At 35.2% G+C, this 23,179-nt stretch overlaps 3 protein-coding genes across 5 annotated transcripts in view; 1 reads left to right on the top strand and 2 right to left on the bottom strand.

The window, feature by feature from the left end:
* LOC104798604 (serine/threonine-protein phosphatase 6 regulatory subunit 3) overlaps window positions 1–6,820 on the top strand; it is an 8,004-nt gene extending 1,184 nt beyond the window's left edge. Inside the window, exons 2-19 of one of the 2 annotated variants that reach the window (XM_010520771.2) lie at window positions 167–270; window positions 734–820; window positions 904–979; window positions 1,079–1,153; window positions 1,271–1,324; window positions 1,753–1,812; window positions 2,118–2,234; window positions 2,371–2,465; window positions 2,575–2,774; window positions 3,243–3,340; window positions 3,478–3,581; window positions 3,660–3,825; window positions 3,951–4,073; window positions 4,436–4,518; window positions 4,726–4,867; window positions 5,184–5,213; window positions 5,731–5,801; window positions 5,923–6,820. In XM_010520771.2, the coding sequence (XP_010519073.1) occupies window positions 167–270; window positions 734–820; window positions 904–979; window positions 1,079–1,153; window positions 1,271–1,324; window positions 1,753–1,812; window positions 2,118–2,234; window positions 2,371–2,465; window positions 2,575–2,774; window positions 3,243–3,340; window positions 3,478–3,581; window positions 3,660–3,825; window positions 3,951–4,073; window positions 4,436–4,518; window positions 4,726–4,867; window positions 5,184–5,213; window positions 5,731–5,801; window positions 5,923–6,475 (2,238 nt within the window). In that variant the 3' untranslated portion in view covers window positions 6,476–6,820. The remainder of the gene's footprint in view (window positions 1–166; window positions 271–733; window positions 821–903; window positions 980–1,078; window positions 1,154–1,270; window positions 1,325–1,752; window positions 1,813–2,117; window positions 2,235–2,370; window positions 2,466–2,574; window positions 2,775–3,242; window positions 3,341–3,477; window positions 3,582–3,659; window positions 3,826–3,950; window positions 4,074–4,435; window positions 4,519–4,725; window positions 4,868–5,183; window positions 5,214–5,730; window positions 5,802–5,922) is intronic. The other variant, XM_010520772.2, reaches the window with a different exon arrangement.
* A 498-nt stretch (window positions 6,821–7,318) lies between these two features.
* LOC104798603 lies at window positions 7,319–9,407 on the bottom strand. Of its 2 annotated transcripts, none has more exons than XM_010520770.2 (5): window positions 9,320–9,407; window positions 8,908–8,994; window positions 8,085–8,248; window positions 7,767–7,842; window positions 7,319–7,671 (listed from the first exon to the last, which is right to left on the bottom strand). In XM_010520770.2, the coding sequence occupies exons 2-5, from the start codon at window positions 8,990–8,992 to the stop codon at window positions 7,493–7,495; spliced, it is 504 nt and encodes a 167-aa protein (XP_010519072.1). In that variant the 5' UTR covers window positions 8,993–8,994; window positions 9,320–9,407; the 3' UTR covers window positions 7,319–7,492. The 2 variants fall into 2 exon arrangements, with proteins under 2 accessions (XP_010519072.1, XP_010519071.1); XM_010520769.2 differs by lacking the exon at window positions 9,320–9,407 and adding an exon at window positions 9,097–9,266.
* Window positions 9,408–14,989: 5,582 nt separating this feature from the next.
* Window positions 14,990–20,304, bottom strand: LOC104798602 (homeobox-leucine zipper protein ATHB-14). Its single transcript, XM_010520768.2, has 18 exons — window positions 19,669–20,304; window positions 18,798–18,957; window positions 18,492–18,607; window positions 18,300–18,390; window positions 18,113–18,208; window positions 17,911–18,024; window positions 17,752–17,835; window positions 17,515–17,670; window positions 17,339–17,413; window positions 17,158–17,264; window positions 16,886–17,075; window positions 16,609–16,797; window positions 16,438–16,518; window positions 16,204–16,344; window positions 15,801–16,114; window positions 15,612–15,723; window positions 15,388–15,537; window positions 14,990–15,311 (listed from the first exon to the last, which is right to left on the bottom strand). Exons 1-18 carry the CDS (start codon window positions 19,881–19,883, stop codon window positions 15,165–15,167), a joined length of 2,538 nt encoding a protein of 845 aa, XP_010519070.1. The 5' UTR covers window positions 19,884–20,304; the 3' UTR covers window positions 14,990–15,164.
* Between the last annotated feature and the right edge of the window lie 2,875 nt (window positions 20,305–23,179).

Genomic DNA, 23,179 nt, shown 5'->3' with positions numbered 1-23,179 from the left:
TTCCTGCTGTATCTGAAGGCTGGTTTTGTGGAAATATAATACAACCTAATGTGCTCTCATCATCGTACAACGTTATTTCCGGGTTGCTATGCGATCACTGTAGCATAAGTTATCTTATTTCGTCTTTGTACTTTCTGAAGTTTTTAATGGTTTGGTTTTTTGGCAGGTGGAGACAATTTTGGACAAAGATGGTTTCACACTGGAGGAACTTCTTGATGAAGATGAAATTATCCAGGAGTGCAAATCCCTGAATGGGCGCCTCTTAAATTTGTACGCTTCTGTGACCATATTTTTTCAGTTACTACTTGCCCCCTCTCTGTTTTTAGAAGAGGAAAACGAATTTGATCATTCCTGTGTAAAGCGTGGAGGCAAAAAAGCAATTGCCTTCGGGTGCATAATGCGTTTACATGTAGATTATTCTCACTTTTTTTGGGATATTTTCCTAAACGTTTTTGCAATATAGCTGCTGAAGTCTCCTCTCTTTCTCTCTTGGGATGTTCATTTAAAAGCTTTGGTTTATGACCTGGAAGTTATTTCTAGTCCCTCACATGTATAAAAGCTGTTACGAAAAGAGCAGAAGGTCTTGCCAATTTTTTGTATCCCATTTGGCCTGCTTTTTACCATGAGAAACCTGATGTGATATTGAGCACAAAGGCTGGATGTTTTTTTATGTTCACTCTCTAGGTGGTATTTCCGTTAATTGGAATGCTTCCTTGATTGGCTGTTGTTGCAGCTTGAGAGAAAGGACGCAGGTGGAACAGCTTATTAAGTACATAATAGAGGAGCCTCCTGAGGATGCAGAGAAGAATCGGACCTTTAAGTAAGGACTTTTTAGGCAGATGTTGTTGCTTTGCTGCTGATTAATCCTTGCATTATAGTCGATGTCTTCTAACTCTGCCGCAGGTTTCCTTTCATTGCCTGTGAAATCTTCACTTGTGAGATTGAAATGATACTCAAACAACTAGTGGAGGATGAGGAGGTAGAAATTAGCACAACATATATTTTGCATCTGTTTCTACTTGTCCAATATTGAAAAAAGTTATGCTACTAACTTTCCCTTATGCTCATTGTGTTGCAGTTGATGAAACTACTGTTTTCCTTTTTGGAACCTAAGCAAGCTCATAACACATTGCTTGCTGGATACTTCAGCAAGGTATCGGGTATTTTGCATTGTTTTGGGCATCAAAGATCTTATTGATGTCCATCTCATATTTTCATCGGATCAGCAAAGTTTTTGTTGTATTCAATTTTTTTAATCTTCTGCTGCTAGGTCGTCATTTGTTTGCTGGTGTTGAAGACTGTTCCATTCATGCAATTCATTAAAGTAAGTCGAATTTTGTTTCCTGAATTAAGCTCGTAATCTTATGAAAATTAGAGCTTTGCTTGGGTTGGATTAGTGTTGTTTTCTTTATCTTTGTAAGAGAGTATAGATTACGATGAGGGTCATTGGAGCATTCTGTTTCAGAATTGAGTTTTTAGTTAGCTGCATTCTTATGAATCATGGGGTATTTTTGGAGCATCTTATTCAAGGATCTAGATATTGCTATAGGAACAAAAATATTTAACAGGAGATTCACATGGCTTCACATATAATGAAAGAGTATGTATAGTTTCTTAATGCAGTTGTGTGAGGTGTAACTACATAATTCTATCTGGCATTGAATGATGCTTTAAACACATTATGCCATCTGGGATTTGGGTGTTACAGGTCTTGCCTTGATATTTAACTTTGCTTTTGCCTTTTGCTACCAGGAGCACCAAGAAATACTCAAGCAGCTTGTCGATCTGATTGGTATTACATCAATTATGGAGGTTGGTTCACAATTGTTTTTAGGTTACTCTAGGTGTACATTCGCCAGTATCTACTTTCAAACAAACCGACACCTTGTACAGTTGACAGATATTAGCTGTTTCCCCCTTCCACCAAATCATCATTATTGTTGGTGGTGGTGGTGGTGATGTTGTTATGGATAGATTGTGAATTGATCAGATTGGCATATTCTATAAACAATGAAGTTTTAAATTTTTAAGAAGTTATTGTTAATTTTTTTTTGAAGAAACATTCGATATTCCACTAAGTGCTCCTCAGTTATGTTAACCTATTGCTTATTCCTCAGGTTTTAAAACGTCTGATCGGCACTGATGAACACTTGTATACAAATTACACAAGTGCGATGCAGTGGATAGAAGATACAGATGTTTTAGAGATGATTGTGGACAAGTTTTCATCCTCTGTGAGTTTTGTTCAGTAGAATATGTTACTTTACTTTCAAAATAATGTGGGCTTACGACTTTTCTTCCCTGATGTTGTATTATCCTATTATTCAATGTATTTACTGATATCTAGGATCTATTCTGTATGTGTTGTAGGATTCTCCTGAGGTGCATGCCAATGCTGCGGAAATTCTATGTACAGTAACACGATTTGCACCCCCTGGCCTTGGTGCAAAAATTTCAAGTCCAAGGTAACCCATTTTTTTTGGTTTCCGGTAACTATTTTTCTTTCATATATTATTTGTGAGGTTCCTATTTTTCTGTTGTATTGTTATTGATGCTTGGCACATCTTGTTGCAGCTTCATCAGGAGGTTGTTTCAACATGCTTTGGAAGTTACACGACCTAAGTCTGTTCTGGTCAATTCATTGTCTGTGTGCATATCATTGCTAGATCCTAAGCGGTTTACATTGGGAGCATATCATATGTACAGTCGTCAACTAACCCATGGAACTGTGGTCACCAATCCTGAGACTGTGGATGGAATGTTAGGGAGCTTAGGTGAGGAAACTATTTGGTTAAAGAAACTTAAATTAACAGCCATCTCTGAACTCCTTGTTGTGTCTTTCATTGATGCATCTGGAGTCTATTAATGCTATTATCCTTATTTTGGGGTACATGGTTGGGTGGCAAGGAAGACTGTTACTTTTTCTCCGGCCGGGTTATGGTGGTACCATGATCAGTTTTCATATGAGCGTCTGCCTGATAATGCTATTGCAATTAGGATTTAGGAAGAACTGACCTTAGCCCTTGCTGTGAAAAAGTTTGCAGGCCTTCCATTGAGTTACTAAGCTATCATTATGGTTTTTATCTGTGTAGCAAGATCTAGTTATGGCATATTGCCGATGCAACTTTTATTTAGTCTTCTACGCACTATTTTCTCTTGTGCTTTATGGTTTGCTTTGTAATTTGCAATGAGTTTCTTCTTCGCTACTACAAAAATTATGTGAAATTGTTACTTATATGCAGGCGAATTACTTAAGCTTTTGAATGTTTCATCTGATGAGGGCGTTTTATTAACTACATTTGGAAAACTGCAACCACCTCTTGGAAAACACCGTCTGAAGGTATGTTCTCTGTATATACTGTGTAATTTTTTTGGTAGATGTGTAATATATTTCTGTTGTTTTACTGTTTTTTCGTGTCCCTAATTTACATGCCTTTTTTAAATAAATATGAAATTTGATTCTTTTTCTTTTCCCAGATTGTAGAGTTCATCTCGGTCTTACTCACAGTCTGTAGTGAATCAGCTGAAAAGGATGTGATTCGACTTGGGGCTGTGAAGATAATCTTGGACTTGTTCTTTGAGTGAGTTGGGTATTCTTCTGTACAACAATCATTTTGCATTTGTACTAGTGTTCATTGCTTGGTATGACTATGTTTCAGGTACCCCTACAACAATTTTTTGCATCACCACATCGAGAATGTAATTGTATCGTGTTTGGAGAGCAAGAATACTGAACTTCGTGATCATCTTCTTCGTGAATGTGATCTTGTCGGAAAAATACTAGAAGCAGAGAAAGTTCCCACATTGGCAGCTGATTTGGATAAGGTTCCCGTCAACATTTCTACCTGCTAATGTCCATATGTGAAACCTGTTATGCATTACTCGGTTTTCGGTTTTATGAAATCCCCTAGTTAGTAATAACTTGATTGCCTGTGGCATTTCCACTTCAGCCGACAATCCCTGCCGAGGGCAGAAAGCCACCCAGAGTAGGAAGTATTGGCCATTTGACTCGTATCTCCAACAAACTCTCTCAGCTGGCTAATAACAACACTGAAATTCAGTCACATTTGCAGGTTTTCTCCAGATTATCGTTGTTTGACCTGATTATTTTAGTATGTTCTAAAAATACTGTTTTCCCTGTAGAATAGAAAGTTGAGTCTCATTGTTATGTTTGAATGTTCATGATTTTCTTTTGGGCGAAACAGTTCTATTCCTTTTATTGCCTTATTTTCTTTCCATTGGATCAACTTATAGCATATTATGCTAGTTTTCTGCTGGGCATCATTCCGTTTATGGGTTTTATTTTTCATATAGCATGTTTGTCTGCAACCTGTATAGCAGTTGTATGGCACCTTCCATCGATAACCAACTCATAACTTCTGGTCCATGACTCTTTTATTTTATCGATATGTTATGTGCTATTGTTTCTTACCAGGAAAATAGTGATTGGACGAACTGGCAGACAGATGTCCTTTCAAAGCGTAACTCATTGGAAAATGTGTGCTCTTGGGCCTGTGGGTATGTGTTTTCCCCTTTTTTCATTATGTGGTTATGAAGCACACAAGCTGGTGAGAAGTTGAACGTGACTATATATCTCAGAGTAGATGACTTGAAGAAGGGTTGCTTTCTTTACGGGAACTCCTCTAAAATGATATATATTATCTGAAAGGGAGCAACCGTGGTTTCTTTAAAAAGTATATACTCAATTGATTATCCTCTTTGCAGGAGGCCAACTTCACTGCATGATCGAACTAGAGATAGTGATGATGATGATTACCAAGATAGAGACTATGATGTGGCCGCCCTAGCAAATAACTTGAGCCAGGCCTTTCGATATGGAATTTATAGCAATGATGACATTGATGAGGTGCATTCTTGTGTTTCCTTGACATTGCTATTAGAAGTGAATCGTGATTGGTTCTCACCAAATATTTGAAGAGCACGTGTTTGATAGTTATGTTGTGCCTCGGTGTACAGTTATAGAGACAATGAGGAGATCAAAAATCGGATCTGTTTGGGAATCGATTTGCGTAGTCTCATAAATATGACAGCTAGATGCGATCACCTTTAGTCTTTTGCTGATGCTTGAATTGTGTAGTATAACAGAACTTTATTTTCCCTCCAAACATTGAATTCAGTTGAGACTACTTCCTTCATCTCATTTATAATCTATGCATTCGCAGGCCCAAGGCTCTATGGAATGCGATGACGAGGTATTTCTAGCTTTCCTTTTCTCATTTTTTATTGGGATTGGGACCTGACTTTACAATGGTTGGTTACGAAATATGAATTTCGGGATATCTCTATTGTTTTCTCCTGTCAGAAGATTTTACATGGCGGAGTATAGGAACAGATCACAGCCCTTCACCTTTTTCATAATTTCTGAGTGATTCTTGCATCGACATGGATTTTTGAACTCAACCCTTCGCCCAATGCAATTCTTTCGCTATGCTTCTGTTGTCAGCTCTGCTTCTTGTTTTGATTGTAAAAGGAAAATGGAAAATGCCAGAGCTTTGCGTTAGGAAGTGATTTTATGAACTCGTGAACAAATCTGGAAGACTTCATCTCACGGAGAGGGATCTTTTATGTAACTTTCCCTGCTTGAAGTTAACTTTCTAGGCATCAGATTAATGACAATCTTCCTAAAATTTACCGTCTTCTTGTGCTTTTTTTTTTAATACAATACCTTCTTGAGTTGTGGATAGTTTCTTAATGGAGTTTATGTGGCAGGACGTCTACTTTGATGATGAATCTGCTGAAGTCGTCATATCGTCTTTGCGCCTTGGAGATGACCAAGAGAGGTTTGTTCTATTTGACATTCGGCTTAAAAAAAGTTTTACATTGTCCCTCTATAGAATCTTTTTTTTTTCTTTTTATTGTTCATACCACCATTGTCACAGTTGCTTACGCGTTGTTTTACAGCGGATCTTTGTTCACAAACTCAAACTGGTTTGCTTTCGAGGACGAGAGAGAGGCTAATGAGCGCTCAATGAGCTCGCCCGCATCTACTCCTTCCCCCAACGCTGAATGGGTCACTGATGGTGATGGTGATGGTGATGGTGATGGTGATGTGGTCATAGGTGAAGCGGATGATGACATGGAAGACACCGCAATTTCCTCCAACAGATCGGTCGAAACGAAGGCAGGAGATGTCGGAGCAGCAGACGATGCATCTGAGAACTCGGGCGAACCATCTGAATCTGAAAAATCACCTGCTTGGGTTGAATGGAGAGAAACCTCGGGTTCCGCCGGGCCCTCCAAACCGAACGGTGAGGTCCAGATGGACATAGAGGAGGAACATGATCATGATGATGCTTGTAAGAATGAGGACAACAATTCACCAGAAGCAAGTGGTCGAGATTCTGCTTCGAATACCTCGAAACCGGCAGAATCACATGAGAAGGCGGAAAACGAGCAAGCGAGAAAGGTTGCGGAAAAATCACCCGCGACAGAAACCGAGCAAGCTGTGGAGTAGTGTACGTTTTCCGAAGCATCATTGCCTATATTCAATTCGTCTCTAACGAGTAAACCTCCTGATGGTGGTTAGCTTCGTTGCGGGTTTTCGCTGTTTCGGGTACGATTTATTATTCTTTTTCTTCATCATCTTCTTCCCTTTGTACCGGGTTCGAGTTCTAGCTCTTCTTCTTCTTCTTGGTCTAACATTATCATTGTCTTACCAAATTTGTTTTAGCATTTTATGTTACGGAGTCTTTTGGCTCTCCTTATTCATCAAAGTCTGGGTATTGTAAAGCTTGTTACGTTATATGACTCTGAACTCTCTTACAAAGGTGGTGTCCTAATTCACAGTTTTTTGCAGTAACCTATATGCTTCAAGCTTCATGTCTGAACTTCAAAGTTCGGATTTTAGTTCATTAGCCATACTAGAAATGTGCATAGGACAGATACCCATTGTTTTGAGCATATGTAAGTAAACTCTTCGGCCGACCCCAAATGAACTTGGGAATGAGACCATGTTGTTGTTGTTGTTATATGTAAGTAAACTCTTGAGTTCCAAGATGCAGAACCATCGTTGTAACTGTATTACTTGTGTGCCCGAAACTTCGGGTATTTGCGGAATATCCAAACATTTATCCACGGATTACCTCACCGGCCGACATATGTGAGGTCAAACAGAGTCAAAGAGAAGATAGGGGACGAGGCGAGGATTCATATTCATCCAGTCGGTGGATAAATACCTGATTTTTAGATACTAGACTCATGGATTGAATCGGTTACTCGAAACCCGAGTTCGGGTTTCAAAGTTGATCTTTGAACAAAAGATCATGTAGAACAGTCACAAAAGATCAACAAAACCAGAAAAATGGGAGAACAGACAAAAAAATCATGTTCATCCTCTTTAAAACTAGTAATTGTAGAGGTTTTTTAGTTGGTGAAGTACATGTATCATGTATGTATAGTCAGTCAAATCTGCCTTTCGAAAATTTACCACTTCAGAAGATCATCCAGACTCTGCATCTATGGAGGCTAAACCCTAACCATCGTTCTCGCCCTCTAAATCTTTCAAGAAAGACATAAACAAAAGGAAACCGAAAAGAAAGAAACCACCTGAAGAGGGCATTCCACCACCCCCACCGCCGCCTCCTCCACCGCCATCATCCCGAGGTGGAAACCCGTTTCCTCCGTCATCAAGGCTCAGGGATTTCTCCTCTCCTGAAAGTTAGAATGGCATCAGATTTTTTTACTTCTCAGGATTGCAAATTTGGTTAATCATCAATGGATGCATTGCAAAACAGGAGATGAATTACCATGAACAGGAGCTTGAGTGATTGTCGGTGCTTTACGCGTAACAGTCTGTGTCTGGCCTTGGCTGCATCTCGCATTCTGCAGCAAAGAAATCAGGACCTTAAAGACTTTGCGCGAACTAATAATATCTTGCAAGAGAACATAGACATCAACATTGATGATACAGTTACACCATTGGAGCTAAAGATCTTAAAGGAACACACACTAATGAATTGAGGAAAATCATAGTTGATGATACATATCTCTAATGCACGTTTTATGTGCAGAGGAAACTAGAACGAGGATTAGTTTGTGGTTCGTTAAAGGATCTTTAAACTTACCAAAGCAGCATTACATGTAAAGACCGATTTCCTGTTCTTAGAACTATGGGTGATAGCAACAGGCTGTGGTAAGCTTGCTCCTACAGCCACCAAAGTACATAACTTCTTGCCTGATTGTAGAGATCGGCTGGAAACTCTTGCAGGAACGCATTCGCGAGAATTTCCTGTCACAAATACGTACAACGTGCATTAGAAAGTAGACTTCATTTGACATACATAAAGTCTCAAACTTTGTTCTTCAGCACATTTACAGTAGGATTGTATATCGCAACTAACAGACCAATCCAGGCAATGCATCTTAGAAAGATAACTTATTTTCAAAGAAACGGAAGAGATGATGATTTAATCCAATTGTCAGAAATACAATAACCTCTAAATCTCATTCCTGTCATTGATCAAATCCAAACTGAGCTAACGACGGGTTTCAGACCGAAAGAATCTTTATATCCTCCACCATTTACAAATGTCATGGATCTGAACCATTTTAACCGATTCCACAAACACAATCACTAAAACACAGAAATTTCACCAAGCAGCCACATTGTACTAAGTTACAGATTTAAGAACAGAACGGAAAATCCAATTCTCTGAAAACCGATAACCGAATCTCATTCCTTGGTATCTAAATCCAATCTGTCTGTGCTAAAGATGCCTTTCAAATCGCTATATCATCCACCATTCCCAAACATCATCAGTCCGAACTAAAAAAACCAAACGTGACGATGGCAATCACAGAAATTTCACCAAGCAGTCGACAAAATCTTAGCAGAAGAGCCCCACTTTGAACTAAATTTACAGATTTAAGAACAAAAAATACGCATACCAACTTTCAGAAAATGGTTCCGGCGAGGAGGGAGGAACGCCGTCGCCGGTGAAGCACCGACACACAACGGGCACGACACCGGCATATCTGCGGAGGAAGCCGACAAACAAGCAGACGTAAAAAATCAGGTCACAAAACACAAAAGAGAATGGGAAATGAACAGAAGAGTTGCACTAATAGTGGCTATACACATGAAATCAGATTCCAACAGTTCGACAAATCAATTGAGTTTACTCGATTAATCCATTGAGGAGAGAAAACCCAGAAGATTTAACCCAAACCCGATGGATTTCCTTCCAGAGAGCCCGAAAAGACGAAGGCGATTTCCCAAAAAAAACAAACGTGCTGAAACCAGGAGGAAATTTCTCGATCATGATGGGAGAGAAGAGGAAAAGATGGGATCGGATCTCACCTGAGAAAAAAAATCGAAGATTTCTAGGGTTAGGGTTTTATGTTCTAGGCCCTGCCGAGGAGAATCAATGGAGCTCTTTGCGTCCTGTGCACGGAAATATTATCGGAGAGAAATAAGTAATTAAAAAAGGCTCTTCCTTTAATTTCATATAACTTTATTAATATAACCTTTTGGTAAGTCGGTGGAGAAAAAATGTAATATTTTGGTACGTCGGTTTGGGATTATCATTTTATGAGAGCCCATTACAAATATATATACATATGTTTGCAATACAAAATTATAAACACAAAATTATGATTAGGGTTTCGAAATGATAATTTCGGTTTATTATTTTGATTCACATAAATAAAATTAAAACAGTTTGAATTGAATCATATATAATGGTAAAAAAAATTAAAATTAAATCGATATGAAAATTCAGTAGATATAATTGTTACGAAATAAAATAATCATAAATTTAATATCTATATATATATATATATATATTGTATTATTTTAAAATAAACATTTCATAAATAAAAGTTAGATATAGACCGGATGAAATTTAATATGATAAATGAATAGATATATTTTTTTAATTAAAAAAATTGGGAGACGAGACGGAACACAATCGTCTTTCATGGCCCATTGTATATTACAGTAGGCCCAGCCCATTTCATGATCGTGTTTCCATGCTATGTAATAAAAAGCCCACTATTTATAATATTTACAATACTCACTAAAGTTTTGGAAAATTAGATGTTGAGATTCTATAAAAAATCAGAAAAAAAAGGTAAAATCAATCAAAATTCTTGAATTTGTCAAATATTGAAAAATAAATTTCTAAACTTTTCGTTTAACAAATTTATTCTCAAAATTGTAAAATATAGCATTATAATTTTCAAATTTGTAAAATATATTATTATAATTTCTAAACTTATTTTTTAATCAATATGTCAAGATTTTTTCTAATACCAATTAACAAATTTGAAAATTATAATGTTACATTTTGTTAGTTTGAAAATCACAAAAAATGTAGAAACTTATTTCCCATTGTAAAAGTTTAGAAATTTTTATGGGTTTTACAAAAAAAAATTGTGAATTTTCAATGAAAATGAAAGCCTTATTATTTATTAACATCAATAAGAATCAGTGATTATCTTCATATATGTTATTATCCTATGGTGGTTATATCCTCGCTTTTTGCCTAATGACGGTCCATAATCCATATGTCATTAATTAAAATCTATATACACATTTGACACATGATTCAAGTCAGTGAATTATTTATTGTTTTTCCTAACTATGGCTTAATATAAGTCACCCTAGTTAGGGTTGAGCGTTTTAGTACGGTTATTTAGAATCGAAATGTATTAAACCGAAAAAATCGATACCGTTTTCGAATTGAATCGTTCAAAATTAAATATTATTTTTTTTTAAAACCGATTTTCTACAATCGAATTGTATCGAAACGAATTTTTAAAACTTTAATAATCAAATTTTTTAAGAAAATATAATTATTAATTAATAAAAATTAAAATCGATTAAAATTCAAATCGAATCAAATATAATATAATAGTAATAGATTAATATATATTTTTATAAAGCCCAATAAAAGAACAATTTCCAAAGTCATGAATGTTCTTCTAAATTTTCTCAAACAACTATGGAAAAAAATTACCTCGAGCTATGGAAAATAATGATGAAAATCCAAAAGTTTCCAAGTTTTGGTCCAACAAAAAAATATCTCTAAATACATATATATATATATGTATATATATATATGTATATATATATTCACATTTACACGTCATTTGCATATGTAAGACTAACTAATAATGCCATTGCTTAGCTTCTACCATCATTCACTTTATATAAATGTTGGAGTGTAAAAACATTTACTTATTATTTTTGTGCGCATTTGATAAATTATTTTAGAATTAGTAATTAAAATGGAAAGAATTAAATGGGTCAAACTGTCCTTCTGAGTAAAAAAAAATGCTACAGTTGCTTTATTTAACTACTGACCACAAAATTACAAAAGTAATAAAAAAAATTTGATGAGCACTTTATATTTGGGTGAATATTGAGTTTTCTATTCAATCTATAAGATTTTTCTAAAAAAAACTATAATGGTTAATTTTATACCAAATTTCATTTATCGGGATTCATTCGATATATATTTTTAGTAAAAAAGTATTATTTTTATTTGTTTTAAATTTTTAAATTTAATTTAAAAATATATTAATTAATCAATTTTAAATCAAATATCTATATACAATTTAATTTTATTTATATTCAATGTGTGATAGACCACCCCTTCTAACGTACTATTCCTAATTTATTGGCATCCATTTTTTTACCAATGAAACAAAATTATTTACATTGAAAAGCTATACGTAACAGTGATAATAAATTTTTTCTCTGTAATGGAAGAACAGAAGACAACCCAAAAATATAATTTATTATATTCTCTAATTTCTTTATAAAAAAAATCAAACTACAACACTGATTATAAAGTTTCTGTTTTTTATCTTTATATTTATACAATGGTAAAACTCCTTTTTTTTCCTCGACCGTTGGGTAGCGGTAAGTGGTAACTTTGATCTGAATCTAAATATTATTTTTATATGTATATGATTTTTTTTTATTTGGTTAAAACCATAAAAATTTCTAAACTTGTAAAATAGTGAAAAATAATTCTTTAGATTTTCCTTTTGACAAATTTATTCTCAAACTTAAAAAATATATCATTATAATTCTCAAACTTAAAAAATATATCATTATATTTTTTAAACCGATCAAAGATCGATATCGTCGATTATAAATTTGTCATTATAATAAAAAAAATTTGCAAGTTTTTAAATAAATTTGTTAAGCGAAAAGTGATTTTACAAGTTTAAATTTTTTTTATGGAATTTACCTTTTTTATTTCCTTATCTTTTTGTCTTTTTTTTTAATTTTCTGTCCAGGTTATTTTATTTGTACATAAAATTATGTCATTAATTTTTCTAACATAAAAAAGAGTTAATATTATTTAAAAAAAAAAGAGTAATTATATGTACTCATGACGGTTATAAGACAAACACGTAAAGACCGTATTAAATGCGTGTCGTTTTTTGTTACTCGAGAGCCGTAAAAATTAAAGAACCAAAAAGAGCAAAAGAGCTCGAGGCTCGAAAAAACCCCTGCGATTTCCACAATCAGCTTTTGAGGAAAAAACGCCGCGTAGTTCAAATGCGAAAAAGGAAAACGCTACTCAATTTAATAAAGCTACTGCTAGGAGGCACTGAGGCACTAAAACTTAGCCACCAGAAACCTATACGTATAGCCCACATGAAGACAATACATATCGACACATACGCACATGTTTCAATAAGTATAGCCCACATCACATGATGATAACACAAGTATGTATACATGCATGCATACATGCATGCAACATGCCTCAAAATCACTACTTTCTAATGGATGGATGTGAATATGTATGTATGTATGTATGTATGTATGTATGTATGTATGTATGTATGTATGTATGTATATATGTATGTTGTATGTCCCAAAATCACTACTTTCCAATGGATGTATGTGGATACGCATGCGTGATGTATGTATGTATGCATGCATTTATGATGTCCATGCATGCAAGTATGATGTAAGATGTATGTGATTATTTGGGTATTGGTAGATTCTTTGTAATAGTTAACCAAATATATATATCTATATGTATCTTTGGATGGACGTAGATAAATAAACATGGAGTTATATCATTCATTACCATTTGATTATTTACATTAGTTATATAAAATTAGTATTAATTGTATATGTGTGTATATATATATTGATAATTTAAAATAATATTTTTTATTTTTGATATTTTATAATTTAGTTTTTGATTATTTGAAAAATACTCTGATAAATGACGTCAGCAATGTTGACTAAGCATGCAGATTCGGGTAAGGGACTTTTCTTACGGACACAGAAGAAATCTGTGGCGAAGACAGAATCAAACTGTCTTTCTTCGCCCTTTCCTCAGCGATTCTTTTGGCTTTTCATTTATTTACCCTCTCTTATTTTTTTCCTTTCTTTGTTATTAATTTTTTTGTCCGTTTAATTAATTTTACCAATTAACAATATTATATAAATTATACCCACAGATTCAGCCCATAGTAATGGAGTTAAGTAACAATATAAATTTATTTTGTTACGATCCGTAAATTTATCGAATTTTTGGTCTAACTATATTTTTTAGAAAATTCGAAAATTTTTATGTGAATATCTCTTTTCAAATAGAAGATTTGAATGTCAGTTAAGAAATATTTTTTTTCATCCGATACCAATTGAGTCACCCGATATTAGATAATAATATAAATTCTATGCTTCTTATTTCTCGGTATTGTTACCAAACATGTCTATTTTAATTTCCTTGGTGAATTTCAATTTCACAATATAATACCCTTTAATATATTGAGTATATATATATATGTATATACTTAAATTATTTTTGCATCTATCGAAACTTTAACACATAATTCAATCTAAAAAACAATGTTGTTGGAAATACCGTATAATTCGACATATATATATATATGTCGAATTCGTAATTAGTACATATAACAAAAAAAAATCTTTGATATAGTTAGAAAATCTATTTCATTTCCAAAAAAGGGTTTTCCTCCCACTAATAGATAAAAAAGATAGCATACTATAAAAATTACCATGTTCCATAAAACAGATGATGACAAAATTAAAATAAATAGCATACTATAAAAAATTAATAGTATATTATTACTACTACTTTTAATTTCCCTCTTGCGGCAAAAATATATATATATATATATATATATATATATATTAAAAACATTTTGTCATTAAATTGGGGCATAGGTCTCCTCTCTCTGTATGTCTAAGACGAAAGAGGAACATCATCATTATATAATTTATCATTCGAAAGATACGGATTTCAATTTTTACAAGATAAAAAAAATAAAAAAATAAATAAATGAAATAAATAAACAATAATGATGATGATGGTGTGAATGTAAATTATTTATTGAGAAGATTCATTGAAATCCAGTCTTTGATTACATTTACAGTGCTATGAGCCACTACCCTACTTCACCACTCCAATCAAATCCATCATTTAATACCCCTATATATATATATATATATACATATATGTGTATATTATTAAATACACAAAAAATGGAAGCATTATATATTTTGCTTATTTATATATATATATATATATGGCAATTAATATGATATTTAGTCATACAACTATCACACAAGTTCAAAGAAATGCAATGCAGAAAAAATGTCATTTTAGAAAATATTTTTTGTTGTTTTAAAATTTTTTAGATGATTTATTAAGAAAATTCATAATTTTCCCTTTAATTGAATATATCAATTTATTAATTTAAATGTGTTTTAATGAATATATGTATTACTGTTTTTTTCTATAATTTCTATAAAATTGTGAAAAAATTTAAAAAATATATCAAATAAGGGAGAGAGTACTTGGTATTTTATTTTTAGTGTACGGTATTGCCATATATAAATAGCACTTTCTGTTAGTAAGATGGTGAATAAAATAATATTACAAATAAATTAGATAATTATATTTAGTAATTAAGTATATTAAATATAATAAATAGATATATATATATATACATGTATACAAGCTGTAAATAAAATTCAAGCCAAAAGGATTTTATAACAAGAACATAAGTACTGCATAGCATAATGTCAAAAGAAGTCACTAATTATTACATATTAGTCCTCCATTTTAAGTAGCTTAAGCATAAAGATACCCTAACTTCATTATCTTACATAATTAACCCCGTCAACTCCATGGCCGTTTTCTTCACACGAACGACCAATTCACGAACATGAAAGCCAAGCAATGGTTCGATTCATCGTCGTCCACGACCTTCCAGACAGTGGCTTGATCATACGAGACCGGTCTCCCCATGCTCGACGAGCAGATTCCCGCCGGAAGATGAGCGTAGCCCTGAGGAAAAAGACACTGTTAACTTTCCGGGAAAACGACACCGACATTCCGGGAAAACTGGGAAACTATATTTCACCTGCTGCATGATCTTGGCGAACTCGGAGCAAAGAGCTTTCCGACCGGATTCATCGAGTGTCTTGTCCAGCATTATGTCCTGGAGCGCCACGAGCGTGGTTTCAAGCATGTCCAGACCAGCTTGGTTGGCAAACGTGAAAACTGGTGAAGCCTGCAAGAACAGGATTTTCCATGAATCGTACTGTCTGAATGGATTCAAACCCAGAAAAAAGATAGAATCTTTACGTTGGTTTTCAGCGAACAGCACAAGATTGAATCAGAATGGCCCCATAGTTGCTTCAGCAGCACGTCACCGGACTGTGAATCAGTGCAGAAAAGGTCCGCACCAGTGTGGATTCTATAACAAGACAGGATATATATATATATTATTATACAGAGTGGTAATAAATTATACAGAATTGGGGTATTTATTACCTGTAGCTTCGGGAGATCCAACGGACGAGAGTGAGGGCCTCGGGGGAAGTGGGCAGGGGCAACGGGCCGAGGCTCGAGCCTAGACGGGGAGCGATTGCAAGGGCAACCCTCTGGATCGAACCCACGATGCCCCTCACGTATGGGCGAGCCATGGCAGCAACATTGTCCCTCGAATGGCTGTCAAACGTGAACTGGAAGGCGATGGTTAGTACCGACCTGTGATTGTAGCCATTCGGGTCAGCTTCACCAGTTGCTCGGCTGGGACCTTCGAGGGCCGAGGCTAAATCCAGAGTCCTTGATGCAGATGAACCGTTCTGTGATGACAAATCAAGTAGAATACACTACATGAGGGTATCCGATTTCATCGATATTTACAGAGCTCTGATGGTGTTTTTCTCGTTACCGGAATTGTTTTGTGCTCGAGTGGTATGACCCGGAAACCAGAAGGGAGCAATGGTGCATCATCAGCAAATGACTCGTCGATAGGAGCAAAGACGAGTTGGGCACAACCTCCAACTGCAGTTTCTTCGACGCCACTGCAAAGCTGTATAAGCAAAAACCGAGAAACAACAGAGTCATCAAGAAAGCCAAACAGAGATACCGAGAAAGATTTAAGCGTATAAACCAGTAAACGAACCTGCAGTAAGTACATGTCTCGAGCCAAACCCATGTCTTCGGGCGAAAATGCGTGGCCTTCAAGCCTAACAACTTCAAGAAACTGAAACCAAGACAAAATAATCTTAAGCCCTTCTTCTGCTCAAATTGCAGATACAGTCGTCGGCTAAAAGAGCATATCGAGTTTCTTTACCTCCTCATGTTCAATGGTCTGAGCCAGAGGAAGAATGACTTGGCTACTCGGGAAACCACCAGCTCTAGCGCATGGAACAGCAAAAGGGTTTGTCCGGAGACAGGCAGAAGAGTAAGCATCCACACCATAGTCGGCCCATTCAGACCGGTGTTCTCTCACGAACCGGACCAGCACAGCCGGTGGGACATTCTAGGAAAGAGACACAATCCAATAGTGACAGAGTTAGAAGATGAAGAAGACGTAACATTTGGACAAACATTAGAATGACGTTATATACCTGCAACAGCATAGATGCCTTGGCACAAAGAACGCCACCACTAAAGCTCGGGAGAAAGGCACTACCGAACTGAGAACTGACATACTTTCCCGGAGATGAGTTTATCATGATTGTAACATCTTCAGCACCGTCACTACCCATCGGCGACCATCCATCATCAGCAAATCCATTAACAGCATCATTGAAACCCCTGAAAAGTTGCCGAAAACGATTTAGCAACAAGGAAAAACATTCTTTACGGTTACTGAGACATGAATTGCACAGAGATTTACCGGCTAAGTCTTTGACTGAAAGTCCTTAAAACCGCAGGTTGGCGTCCCCCGCCATACTGAACTTCTCCACTAGTCTCCTGAGCGATTTGTCTGACATGCCTCAAGGCCTGTAAACGGAACAAAATTACAACAAACACCGACAAGATTCAAACTTCTTTACAAAATTACTGTCTGAACTTACAGCAACGGTCATTTTCTGAGCGAGAATCTTCGAGGATTCGTACAGAGGCCTCAAGACTTCAGGAACACTCCAAGCCTGGCACAAGCCAATGAAACAGCAGTCACATACTTGCAATCTGGGTGAAAGTTATAGCGAGAATTATTGATTTTGATCCGTCGAAAACTATCAAAACTTACATCCATATCGACATGATCAACGATGTGGAGAATGGAACCACCGCCTTCGCATGGACGGATGAGAAACCCACTAGACATCATTTCGGCTCTCACAAAGCTCGAAGGATGTGGCCCGGTCGGGCCACCAGTTACAGAAGTGAGTGACCTCTCACAAACCTGAAGAAAAATGAGATTAACAAACATGATACGAAGACATGGAGACAGGCAATTGCAGAAAAAACATATCATTGAACTCACCACAAAGCTTCCATCATCTAAGCTTGTAGTATATCTCAGCGTCCAGAAGTCACGAGCAGCTGCTAAGGTTGTCGGAGCATATGTCTGAAACAAAAATCATAATCAAGCGTTTGAAAACATTATGGAAAGGGTAGATAGAGGTGGTGAGATGAGACAAACCTGCATGTAAACAAGCTCGATAGTGCCACCATTCCCGGTGGGAATCACACTCAGAGTATCGACGCATCGGCAATCACGGAACCAAGATGGACGATCTTTGAGGATTTCAGCAACCTACAAAGAATAAAACCCGCATTGAACTAAAACCGTTTTTCCGACGCTTGAATCAACAAGAAAAGAATAACGAAAACAAACATTGTACCTTCATGGGCTCAAGACTCACGAGGCCGCAGGCACGCGCTGCTATTCCACTGCAGTTGCGTGAAACGGCGACAATGCCAATAGAATCCGGACCAGGCTAACACACATTCAACACACACACAAAAAAATGAGATCTTTCTCACAAAATCTGAGATCTTTTCCAAAAAACGAGATCTTTTCAGATTTACCTTCATCCCAATCATCTGAACCCAGTCGACAGCAGTTCCCGTAGCCTTGGAGAGGAACTCTGCCAGGGTCTCCTCTGCAATGGAGAGAAGACTAAAACACAACAAAAACACAAGTTTTCATTACTTACAAAACTGAGAAAACAGACGAGAACCAAAACATAGTCTGGACAGATAGATTAGAGGGGGAATTACCCAGCTGGGTTATTAGCATCCCTTTGAGGGTGCTGAGGAGTTGGGTTTTGCTGTTGATGTTGCTGTCCACTTACGACCACAGACTCACAGCTGTTGTCTGTGGTCGTACCAGAACCCTACACACATATATCCATTCCCTCTTTTAGAGTCTTGGACAGTTTCATTACAAGCAAGAAGAATGAAAAAAGCTTTAAAAAAGGTACGAACTTTAGCACAGAAAGTCAAAAACAAGATGACCCATGAAGAAATTACATCAAAGAAGCCGATTAAATTCTGTTGAAACGTGTCTGAAGATCCAAAACTTACAGTGTGGATTTGGTTTTTCATGTAGCCATTCTCGTAGACCAACTGGGAGACCTGTTTCTGCAGCCGGTCGTTCTCCTCCATCAACAGCTTGTTCATGGCAGTGAGCTTTCTGTTCACTGTCTGAAGACGGGCAGCTTCTTTCCTCTGCTTCTCTCGACATCTATGGCATTTACAAAAAAAAAACAAACTTCCTTTATCAGAACAAGCCACCATGAATATGAGCACATGTATCCCACATGTTACGTATATACGCCCTTCAAGATCAAGATTTACGCATATGAATATGATGTGTGGACGAGAGTGGGACAGTGAAAAGAGAATCTTTTGCATTAGCAATATATTTCCCCAAATGACAGAAAAACAAAAAGATGCAGAAATTTTAGACTTTAAGGCGAAAAGAAATCGCGGAATCCCATCAAAAGACAGTTTGATTAGATTCCACTGCCACCGTATTTCACTTTCAACTGTTTCAAAGCGTAAGCAAAAGAAAATTTTCTGATTCTGTAGCTTTGGCGATCAAGGGAATGGATCTGGGAAATTTTAAAGCCGAAATGATGATCTTTTAAGATCCAAACCAAGAAGAAAAAGAGACAGAAATACCAAAACATTGTCAGAGGGAATATTATCAGAAAGAACAGAAATTTTACCGAACAAAGAAAAAAAACAGTAACATTTCCTGCTAATAACAAACAAAACACAGCAGAAGAACTTGAAGGAACAATTTTGTCTTCAATGGACAATCAATAGGAAATCTGCAGATTTGTCCTTCGAATAACAACGAAAAACAATCTGGGTCGCCAAAAAAAAAAGAGGAAAGTAATGAAGATTGAGACGGAGTGATTCAGAGTTCATCGTTTTTTCTCCTCCTCACCTGCGGTTCTGGAACCAAACTTTGATCTGTTTGGGCTCGATGTTAGAGAGAATCGGGCATTCTCGTATGAGCTGCTGTCTTCGGAGAGAGCTCGGCTTCGGACACTCGGCGTAAACTCTCTCGAGCGCTTCCACCTGCTCCGGTGTGTACCTCACGTATTTGCTCGAGTCCATTCCTTTGTCAGGAGACTCTCTGTTCATCGCGTGCGCCATCATAGCTCCAGTCAAAGGGACAGAACAGGGGAAGGAAAAAAATCACTCCTTTCGGGGAAAAAACTCGACAGAGATGGATTATCGGCCTCAAAACACAGATGGGTATGGCCTGATTTTCGAAAACTCCGAGGATCCGGTCTGGCTTTTGGATTGAAAAGATTTAATGCCGTTGCTGGGTTTTTGTCATGGGTAGGCTCTCTGGGTGGAGAGAGCCTCCTCTCAACTTCATGAGCTAAAGGTGGAGGGGAAAGTTGTAAAAAAAAAAAAAAAAAAGCTCGAGACTTTCCCGTGTTCCTTCGTTTTTTTCTCTCTGTTCCTCAACTGAAAGAGCACAACAATGGCGAGGAAGAGAGGGAGGAGATATAAGAGAGGGGAAGCTTTAAAGAAGCAAAGTAGAGAGGGGGAGAGAGGTCTTTGTCTCAGACGCCAATCTCGAGATTCTTTTATGAGAGAAAACAACAAAAAAATAAACTGAAATAGTGAAAAAAAAACTTTTTTTTTCTCCTAGAGAGACGACAAGCAAGAACACAACAACAAAAAAGCAAAGCAAACCGAGAAGAAGAAGAAAAAACACAAATTAAAAGTGTGAAAATCGAAACGCCAGGTGGTCTGAAACTTTAAAGCTTTGTTTTTTTTTTATAAAAAAAATTCAGATATAAATTATAATGTACAAATCCTTCAAGTGTTTGCGATTTGGGGTTTTAGCTGCGGCAATATTTAAAAAAATATTTAAATAAGACCAACCAAATTTTAATAGAACTTGAATTAAATTTAGAAAAAATAGATAAAAATATTTATATTTAAAAAAAAATTTGAGTGTATTCAAAGCTTAACGGGAAACTAATGAATGGTCATATATTGTTCTCTCCACAACAAAATCCACCCTTGTCGGTAAGTGTAAATATTAATTATTTTCGTAATGAAAAAAACATATTATATTTGTGAAGAATGGAATGGAATGAGAGTATGAATAATCTAAAACCAATTTTCCCATTTTTATTATCATTATATCTCCTTAAAAAAAATTTAAAAAAATTATACGTATTTCAACAAATATAAATGTGTCCTTTTTATATTTAAGTTTGATTAGTTTTTACCATTATTTTCCTTCAATTTCTGAACTTTTATATTTTATATTTTAAAAACTATTCGATTTTTAAAAAAATTTCATTAAATTTTAATACTGTTAATTTTGAATTTAATCGACTTGTCATTTCATTTATATATAGAATCAGGATAACACCCTTACCTATGTCCATATTTTTTTTTTACTGTCTTCCAAGAAAATAAACATAAAAAAAATAAATAAAAACTAAATGAACCAATCTTTGGTTAGTCGTTTAAATTTTTTTGTCAGAAGAACGGATTTTTTTTTACGATATTATAATTTTGATAGGAAAAAAATTTTGAAAAAAAAAAAGCTGTTGTCTTTACCACTGGAAAATGGCAGAGAGAGAACATCAATTTCTCTCTCTCTCTCTCCTCTCTAATATTTTGATGATGATGACGATGACGATGACGATGATGATGCATGGGCATGTCCATAATGGTGGGGTTTCTGTTATGATGTTGCATGCGTATGTATATGTACAAAATGTACGTACGTAGGATGATGCATGTATGTATGTATGTATGTATGTATGTATGTATGTATGTATGTATGTATGTATGTATGTATGTATGTATGTATGTATGTATGTATGTATGTATGTATGTATGTATGTATGTATGTATGTATGTATGTATGTATGTATGTATGTATGTATGTATGTATGTATGTATGTATGTATGTATGTATGTATGCGCGTGAGAAGCGTGAACACTTGTGTCTGCGAATTGCAAAGGATGTGTTCGGTTACAATTTTATTTTATTTTTCCTGTTTTTGCTCCTTTTTTTTATGACCGTTGGATATTGGTTTGGTTACAAAAGGGTAAATAAATATTTCTTTTTTTTTTATTGTTTGGTACTTGCAAACATAATGCAAAATCCAAACATGTTACATTTTTTTTAGACTAAAATGTAATGTTGAATGCCATTTATTTTGTATATAAATAAATTCAAAATAGACCATTGCCCTATTATTTATTTCTGAAATATTCAAATTATCTATTATCGGAGCTCTTAATTATATGAGTAATTACGAGTTCGAAACCTCACACATTGACATTTGTATGTAATGACAGAAACTAAAAAAAGTGTATCACTAAAGAATATTTATATATATCAGACAAGAAAACGAAATAAAAAATTCGAGGAGGGTTGGGATAATTTTTTCTAAATTTTAAATATTTACCATGAAAAAATTAGTTTTAAATTCTAAAGAATATATATATATATGTATGTATGTATATATATATATATATATGTCTGTTTGTGTGTGTAGTGAACAAGGGTTCGGATTGGGTGCATCGTCTTTGTGCTGTTGTGCATGCCCGGCAAAGTGTAAATAAATTAATAATATTTTTGAATAAAAATTCATGGCAGCCTTTTTTTGTAAAAAAAAAAAGTGTATATACATATATATATATATATAGTATAATATAATATCTGGGTGTGTTCTTAACTTCTTACAAAAATAAAAAATAAAAATTGAATTTGGTCATGTGACGTCTAATCATGACTTCAACTTTGTGCATGCGCTTCGATTTTCTACATGGCAGATAGACCCACGTAGACCCGTATTTCGTATATAACGTTTTTATTCTTTTATCATAATTTTATTATTATTATTATTGTTATTGTTATTTTGCTTTATCGAAGACAACCATTGCTTTTTTGTTCTCTATCCTTTTCATAAATTATTATATTAAATAAAAAGTATAATTGTGATAGCCCCTCGCGCCATTAAAAACCCTAGTTCTTTTGAGTCTTTCTAATACATATACCATCGTTTACATACATACGCAGACAATTGTTTGTGTGTATATATATATATGGTACATGCAAAAACTTACAAAAGTCTGATTATTTTGTGGAAAATTATGATACACACATACATATATGTCTATGTGTGCATATATACACATATATATACACACTTATACAATGCATAGGTTTATATAAACAATTGTACATGTATATGTACACGTACGGTGCATAACAAAGCTCATAAAATTCTGATTATTTTGTGGGAAATATTATGATGCATTTTACCAAAAAAAAATATTATGATACACACGTACATATATGTCTCTATGTGTGCATACATATATATAATATATATATATACATATACCATAGGTTTACATAAACAATTGTACATATATATACACGTACGGTACATGCAAAAACTTACAAA

Source organism: Tarenaya hassleriana, unplaced genomic scaffold, assembly GCF_000463585.1.
Source record: "Tarenaya hassleriana unplaced genomic scaffold, ASM46358v1 Cleome54, whole genome shotgun sequence".
Lineage (NCBI taxonomy): Eukaryota > Viridiplantae > Streptophyta > Magnoliopsida > Brassicales > Cleomaceae > Tarenaya > Tarenaya hassleriana.
This window is presented reverse-complemented; position numbering and strand designations above follow the sequence as displayed.